General features: G+C 55.7%; 1 protein-coding gene and 1 pseudogene across 1 annotated transcript; one reads left to right on the top strand and one right to left on the bottom strand.

Annotated features, from left to right (window-relative positions):
• Positions 1-126: 126 nt before the first annotated feature.
• LOC132229786 (myotubularin-related protein 9-like) lies at positions 127-3,011 on the bottom strand (annotated as a pseudogene).
• On the top strand, positions 1,163-6,849 carry FAM167B (family with sequence similarity 167 member B). Its single transcript, XM_059690372.1, has 2 exons — positions 1,163-5,351; positions 6,443-6,849. The coding sequence occupies exons 1-2, from the start codon at positions 5,100-5,102 to the stop codon at positions 6,671-6,673; spliced, it is 483 nt and encodes a 160-aa protein (XP_059546355.1). The 5' UTR covers positions 1,163-5,099; the 3' UTR covers positions 6,674-6,849.
• The last annotated feature ends 1,234 nt before the right edge of the window (positions 6,850-8,083 follow it).

The raw sequence follows: 8,083 nt of genomic DNA, 5'->3' as shown, positions 1-8,083 counted from the left end.
GCAGGAGGCTGCTGGTCGATGTTTCTCTCTCATCGATGTTTCTGACTCTCTATCTCTCTCCCTTCCTCTCTGTAAAAAATCAATAAAATATATTTTTTAAAAAAAATAAATTAAAAAAAAAATAATTTTCCCTTCTCAGTGTGACACCCCAGTGAGCTGCTATCCAGGCAAGGAGACCTGGATTATTTGGACCTCCCTACACTTTCTTTGGACACTTCAAACCTGGAAGTTCAATATTATGAGCAAGGCTGGTTGCAGGCACCTTCATCCAAGGTCCGAAGGTGCTTTGGGCCTGGAGAGGTCTCAGGAACATCGCAGCCACTCTAGGAGATGCCAGCACTTAGGGCTGGGGCTCAGGCTGAAACCATTGGCTGAGAGCCTTCTGTCTTCTCATCTGTCACTATTTGCCATGCCTCCCATGCTACCTCTGAAGGCTCAGGTGGGGGGGGGGGGGGGGCGTCCAGCACAGAAATAGGCCTCAGGAAGAGAAGGACAAGTAAGGAAGTTAAGCAGTGCCCATCCGGCTTGGCTCAGTAGATAGAGTGTTGGCCTGGGAACCGCAGGGTCCTGGGTTTGATTCCGGTCAAGGGCATGCACCTCAGTTGTAGGCTCCTCCCTGGCCTGATCCCTGGTCGGCTCATGCAGGAGGCAACCAACCAGTCAATGTATTTCTCTCACATTGATCTTTTTCTCTGTCTTTCCCTATCTCTTCCACTCTAAAAATCAGTGGAAAATATCCTCGGGTGGGGATTTAAAATATATATATATATAAATATATATATGAATAAACAGTTTTGTATTCTGGGTAGGAGAGTAGTGCATCCTCCTCAAAGCACAAAAACTCACTTAGAACCTCCTCTTGGTACTACCATCATCTGGAGACGGAATAGATATATCTGGGCAGGGGGCTGGGACCTATACTGGGTGTGTGAGTGTGAGTGTGAGTGTGTGTGTGTGTGTGAGAGAGAGAGAGGAGGTTGTTCCTGGGAGGCAATTTTCAGCGTCATGTAAAGCAGTGCTTTTTTCCAGGAGATGGGGCCTCCAGGGTGTCATGAGCTCTGTCAGTGGGAGGATGCAAGTGGGGACGTCTATCTGGCAGCATGGCTACCAGGAAAGGCTTAACATCCTCAAGGTTTCTGTAAGCTACCTCTTTCCCTTTTCAACCAGGAAGAGGCTTGCAGGAGAGCCTAGGAAGCCCCTTACCTCTCCAGGGGCCAGTGCAGCCGTTTCCAGCCAGGGTAGGCGGCCTTGGATTTAGTGCCGCCTCCAGTCTTGCGGGCCTGTTTGGCGGTCTAGACTGAGCAAGTATCCACGATGATGCCGGGGCCCCAGGTCGAGCCCCAGCCAGCACAGCTCGCAGCAGCAGCTCCTCCTCCTCGGTGCAGCGCCGCTTCTGGGGCCCGGTCAGGGGCTGGCTGGATCGTAGCAGCACCTGCAGACAGGGACTGGGCTCCGGGAAGCCGTACCCACCAGCCCTGGCTCACGAACTTCGCTCACAGCCCCTGGGCGAGTCTACACTGGAGCGGCTCAGAGCGAGCAGGCGCGGGCTGGGGCGCTGGAGCCTTCCGAGCGAGCGTAATTCGCAAGCCTCGGACCCGGTCTGAGTTGCTTGTGGTGGGACAGGGAGGGGCCCGATAAGCAGACCTTGTGCAGGTCCTGTGTTGACAAAAGAGGGACTAGGTTCAGAGGCCCGGCCCTGCCCGACCAGGGGGCGGGGCCACGAAGCTCGGACCCCGAAACCCGGGAGAGGGGGGGCCCGAGTGGAGGAAGGCTGGGCGGGCAAGGCCAGTTGGAGACAGGACCCGGCGGGGCCAGAAAAGCCTGGAGCCAGGGCAAGAGCCAGGGCAGCGGCGGGCAGCGAACTGGCCCGGCCAAAGCAGGAAAGGGCCCAATAGGGACGCGGTTGGTCCTAGTGGCAGAGTCTGGGGCGGGGCGGGGCGGGGCGGGGCGCACGGTTCCGCTGGGAGCGTGGTGGTAGCTGAGCCCAGGTTAGCGGCTTCCCGGGCGGAAGCGGGCGCTGAGCGCCACGGCCTCGTTGTCCGCAGCGCGAGGCACGATCACGGCGCGGGGGTAACTGGGCACAAGCTGAAGTCCTTGTTCATCCCGCTCAGCCTCCGTGGGTCGGTCTGCAGCGCAGGGAGGGGCGAAGGCGTGCTCTTGAGTACCCAGTGAGTGCCATGTCCCCGCGCCCCTCCCAGGCCCGGCGCGTCCACCTACCGAGGCGTGTGGAAGCGCCAGGCGACGCCCAGTCTCAAGCCCTTGGGACGGTAGAAGAACAGATAGGAGGTGATGACCGATTCCAGGGAAGACAGCGCCTGGAGAAGAAGGCAGGGGATCTGGGAAAGGTGGGATCATCCCACCCACACCTTCCGGCCCCTCGGGTCCGCAGCTCCCGCCTCTCCAAGTACTCCAGACCACCCGGGTTCCCTAGCCATTAGCTGTGCCCCGGGATAACACCGGCTGCTGAATGCTCTTGCTCAGCGACCCCCTTTTACTACCATGGTTACGGGACAGGGATAGCTTAAGTGCCTCGGGTGCACCGCGGCGTACCTCGACGTAGCGGGCTATGTCCAGCGTCGCGTCCACGCCCTCAATGTCCAGCTGTAGCGCGCGCAGGTCCTTACAGCGCAGCGTGATGGTGCCAGAGTCACCCGCGACCCTGGGGATGAACGCGTTTAGGCTAAGTGTACCCCGCCCCCCATCAGGGGAGGAGAAACCAGTTATAGGACTGGACGTAATGCACCATCTCCAGCTGCACTTGCTCTTTCCCCTCACTCCGTGGAACCGCGAAGTCCCCAACTCCAGGGTCGCCCCCGCCAAGCTCACCACTTCTCAATGGAGTCAACACTACGCCAACAGCCGCAGCCAGAGGCCCAGAGTCGCCTGGGCCCTGGAGACAGCAGCAGGTGGTGGCCGGCAACGCACAGCGTGCCACGCAGTGGGGCCACCTCCTGGCCCCCCAAGAGCTCAGTTTGGGCCCGGCTGGTGCGGATCAACTCCGAGAACTCCATTCCTCCGGAGGTGGGCCTGGGGCCCAGCAAAAGGGCAGACTCCAGGAGCGTCAGGCGGGGCAAGCTGGGCTCCAAAAGGGACAGGAACTGGCTGGGCAGCAGGCGACCCGCAGGACAGCTGTCGAGGAGGCCCCTTGGAGGAAGGATAACACAGTTCCAAAGAACTGTCTCCCTCTTATTGCCAGCACCTCTCAGCAGGACCCCAGGCAGAACTTGTTAAGGAAACCTCAATCTCACCATCTGTGAAATGGGGAGAATAATCTTGCTTAACTCCTTAGCCTGGTGCTTAATTCGCATAAGGTACTCAATATTTTTGGCTTTTTACTTTATTTTTTACCAATATATTTTTATTGATTTCAGAGAGGAAGGGAGAGAGAGAGAAACATCAATGATGAGAGAGAATCATTGATCAGCTGCCTCCTGTACGCCTCCTACTGGGGATTGAGCACAAAACTCCAAATTGAACAAGGGACTCCAGTCCACAGGCCGCTGCTCTATCCACTGAGTCAAACTCGCCAGGGCAATGGTTTTGGCTTTTTAGACTGGAATGCTGGCACTCTGGCTGACTTAAAAAAGAAAGAAGAATGCCATCTTTTCTTCTGGACCCTGGTGGAAGGGGTGGAAGTGTGGGTATGAAACTGGGAACTGCCTACTTCCTCCCTCACATCTGAGGTTGGGTGTCTTCCTTAAATGCAAGCAACTGTGTAACTGGCACCCCTCAGCCACCACCCTGGATGTCCCTGCCTAAGGGCGCCCTCTATGGTGACCACTTCCCCGGAGCCCCATCCCCTATTGCTCCATTCTTTGCCCATACAACGAGCTGAGTTCTATGCTTAGTGTTGTAACCAAAGGATGACTGAGTTCTGTTCATAGGGTTTACAGTCTGGCAAGAGTCACACTTCAACTGGTAATTTACACGAGATAACCCGATTTACCGGGGGACTCATCAGCCCATCCATCCAATTATTCTTTTATTTCTCAAACACTGATGCCTATTCTGTGTTAAGTACTGATTATTAAGAAGACGAAGGTGGACTCCTGCTTTCAAAGGGCCTTCTGGTCCACTAGGTTCCCAGCTTTTGTGTATTCATCAAGCTGTGTATTTATGATATGTGCGTTTTTCTCCGTGTGTTACATTTCAATACAAAGTTTAAAAAAGGGAACTGCACCCTAACCCGTTTGGCTCAGTGGATAGAGAGTCAGCCTGTGTGTAGACTGAAGGGTCCCAGGTTCGATTCCGGTCAAGGGCATGTACCTTGGTTGCGGGCACATCCCCAGTAGGGGGTGTGTAGGAGGCAGCTGATCGATGTTTCTAACTATCCCTCTTCCTTCCTCGCTGAAAAAAATTAACAAAATATATTTTTAAAAATTTTTTAAAAATTAAAAAGGGAACTGCTTGTGTTGAAGCCCTGGGAAGGGCCAGGAGAGACGGGTCTTGGAGCCCATCCACAGGTGTGCCTGATCCTGCATGCGGTCTCTGAGCGATTTCCAAGGAACCTAAAGTTCCTTAGAGCACAGCTTAAAATCAAAGATCTGTCCCAACAGAGAGTCGGTGACTTATCCAAGGTCCCACACAACCAGCGTCAGAACCCAAGTCTTCTGACTCCCGGGCCAGGGCTCTGGACACTTCCTTTGCCATGAGTGAGGACAGAGGGCCGCTCGTCAGCTTTCTATCCCCTCCCCACTCCCTTACGTGGGTCTTAGGAAGGGGGCCAAGAAGCTGGTGTTGGTGATGCTTTTCTTATCCTGGAACAACTTCCTTTCTGGGAAACTGGGTGTCTCCTTCTGGGCAAAGACAATAAAATTCATCCAAGGGGCCAAAAGAGCAGGGCTTCTTCTGTCGCCAAACGGATGGGCATCACGTGGCTCCAGGGTTAGCGGTCCTGGAAAACCCCAGCCCTTGCCACTCTGCCTCCCACACCCATCTCCTCACTCACCCTCACACACTCGGCCTCCCGACCCACCTTGAACATTCACCATCGCACCCTGTTCACCCTCAGCTTCTGCCGCCACTACCTGGGCAACATTACCAGCCTTTTCCTAATCCCAGAGCTGCAGTCTTGCTTTGTCACCCGTCCCAGACCCACCATGTCCCTGAGGCCACTGAAATTCCAGGCCGTGGGTGAAGCAAACGAGGAGGAAGAGAGCCTGGATTCTGTGAAGGCGCTGACGGCGAAGCTGCAGCTGCAGACACGGCGGCCCTCGTATCTGGAGTGGACCGCCCAGGTCCAGAGCCAGACCTGGCGCACGGCCCGAGCTGGGCCTGGGCCGGGGGAACCTGGGGCCATCTGCGGCTTTGACTCAATGGACTCTGCCCTTGAGTGGCTGCGCCGGGAGCTGGTGAGTCTGGTGGGGTGGACAGCCTTGCAGAGGGCCTGGGGGACAGTTCTCCAAGACCACGGGTGTGGGGTGGGAATGATCCCGCCCCCAGCAACTGCGCATTCCTGTGGCTGTGTCCTGAGGAGCCAGGACACAGTGTTTTATTCAGGAAGACTTGCTGGAGGATTCCATTCAATTTGCTGACCTTGTGCTTTTGAGGCTAAAGGCACAGAGCCTGCTCTTTGGGCCACCAGTTATCTAGATGGGGAGGGCATGGCCTCCCCTACTCTAGGCATTGCTATATCCAGAGACACTGTGAAGTACAGAATGGGGCACTCTGGAGGCAGAATCTGAGGAGCGAATGTTGAATAGGTGGCTCTTAATCCAACACGTGTAAATGTAAAGAGGTCCAGGCTCCCAGTTGGAGATTCCACTTAGTTATCTGGGATGGGGCCTGGGGCACCTGTATTTGTTTAATGCTAGGTTCTTCTTTAAATTTTTCTTTTTTATATACATTTTATTGATTTTTTTATAGAGATGGAGAGAGAGAGAGAGAGAGAGAGAGAGAGAAACATCCCACAGAGGGTCAAACCAGCAACCTGGGGTATGTGCCCTAACCAGGAATCAAACCCACCTCCTTTTGGTGTATGGGAGGGCGCTCCAACCAACCAACCCAACCTAGCCACAGTGGCCAGGGCAATGCTGGCTTTTTAAGAAAAAAAATTTTTTTTTTAATTTATTGATTTGAGAGAGGGAGAGACAGAAACATCAATGATCAGAGAGAATCATTGATCGGCTGCCTCCTGCACGCCCCCTACTGGGGACCGAACCTGCAACTTGGGCATGTGCCCTTGGCCGGAATCGAACCTGGACCCTTCAGTCCACAGGCCGACGCTGTATCCATGAGCCAAACCAGCCAGGGCAATGCTGGCTTCTTAGCTTGGTTTTAGAACCGCTCGGGCAGAGAGGTGGGGAGGGATTAAACTGGGAAGAGAAGGGATGTGGAGGACACAGACAGTGCAAAGACCCAGGGTGTTGACAGAAAGGGAAGGACGAGCGGGCGAGAGCGGCTGAGGGCCCAGCAGCCGGCTGATGCCCCCTCTCGGCTGCAGCGGGAGATGCAGGCTCAGGACCGGCAGCTGGCGGGGCAGCTGCTTCGCCTGCGGGCCCAGTTGCACCGGCTGAAGGTGGACCAAGCCTGTCATCTGCACCAAGAGCTGCTGGACGAAGCTGAGCTGGAGCTGGAACTGGAGCCCGGGGCCGGCCTGGCCCTGGCCCCACCGCTGCGGCACCTCGGCCTCACACGCATGAACATCAGCGCCCGACGCTTCACGCTCTGCTGAGGGGAACCTGCGTGCCTACTGAGCACCCGGTACCCTTTCCCCCACCCACCTGGGAGGAAAAGGTGTGCCCCAGAGGCACCAGCACCTGGCAGGAGAGGGGGTTGGTGGGTACACTCAGATTAGATCTGGGAGCATAGAGCCCAGCATCCTGTTCCTGCTGCTGCCCCAGCTGTGTGTGTGTGGGGGGGGGGAGGCGCGGGGGGGGGGGGGCGGGGGGTTGGGCGGGAAGGGGTGGAGAGGGAGTTGGAGAGGGGCAGTAAGAGCTCACATAATAAATACCTTCTCTGCTTCCCATCAAGGTCTCTGCAGTCATTTATTCAGGCCCAGGTCGCTACGTGTCTTCTGTTGCTGGGACCGGGGATTCATTATAGAAGAGAAGGCCTGGGTTGGGGGTGGACACAGACTAATGGATCCTGATCTCCCCCACAGCTCCAGCGCTATCTTACCAAGATCAGAACTGAGAAAGAACTTAAAATCCTAAATGACCCCCATGGAAGTGACCTGGGTAAATGAGCATCTGGAGAATGCAGGACCTGCCAGACCCGGATTCAAAGCCCGCCCACCATCTATCTCCATCAGACCTTGAGGGGGTCCCATAACTCTGGACTCTGTTTCTTGACCTCTGAAATGCAAGTGCTAGTTCTCACTCCACAAGTAGTTGGACCTGTCTTCAGTGCGACAGTGCACAGCAAGCACTCAATAAACGCAAATTGTAATGGCTTATCATTGCTGTCGCCAGCGCCATTCCTACTGGGCTGAGGCCCTGAGATGGCCTGTGAAGGGAGCTTCGCTGCAGCCCTGGCTCTGGGCTCTGTGTCCCTGTAGTCTGCTGTGTGTTTTCTGTTAACTTTGTCTCTCTCTCAGCCTTTGTTTCTGTTACCCTCTTTGTCTGACTTTCCAACGCAGGCTTCCTCTTCCCCCACCCATTTCCTGTCTCCCCTTCCCTCTGCAGCTGAGGTGCACACACAATCAGCTTCCACCTCACAAACCCCAACAATGCTCTGCGGGCTCCCCTCCCCCAACCGGCTCACTCAGTGTAGCTCAGGCAGTGGCGGTAGTGACGCATTTATAGTTTCCTCTGGGAGGGGGGTCAAGGATCTTGGGCCTCATAAAGGCCACCTAGCGTTTCTCCTAACACCGGTGAGCCGGCCCTCTGCCTATGATGGTGCCACCCTCAGTGTGGCCCCAGGTTAACGGGGGATTCTTGGCCTGCTTGTGCTTGAGACAGGGTTCCTGCCTCCTGCCTATAACAGAAAGTGCTGCCAGTCCGCTGCCTGCAGCTGGGTGCCCGGGGAAGGGGTGTTTGTTCTGTCTTCCACTGGCTGCAGGAGATGGTGCCCGGCCCCATACCTTTACCAGGGTCTCTGGCCTTGCCTCTACCTGAATTAGAAGTGGTCCACTACTCTCCAA

The sequence above is a fragment of the Myotis daubentonii genome, chromosome 3, assembly GCF_963259705.1.
Source record: "Myotis daubentonii chromosome 3, mMyoDau2.1, whole genome shotgun sequence".
Taxonomy (NCBI): domain Eukaryota; kingdom Metazoa; phylum Chordata; class Mammalia; order Chiroptera; family Vespertilionidae; genus Myotis; species Myotis daubentonii.
This window is presented reverse-complemented; position numbering and strand designations above follow the sequence as displayed.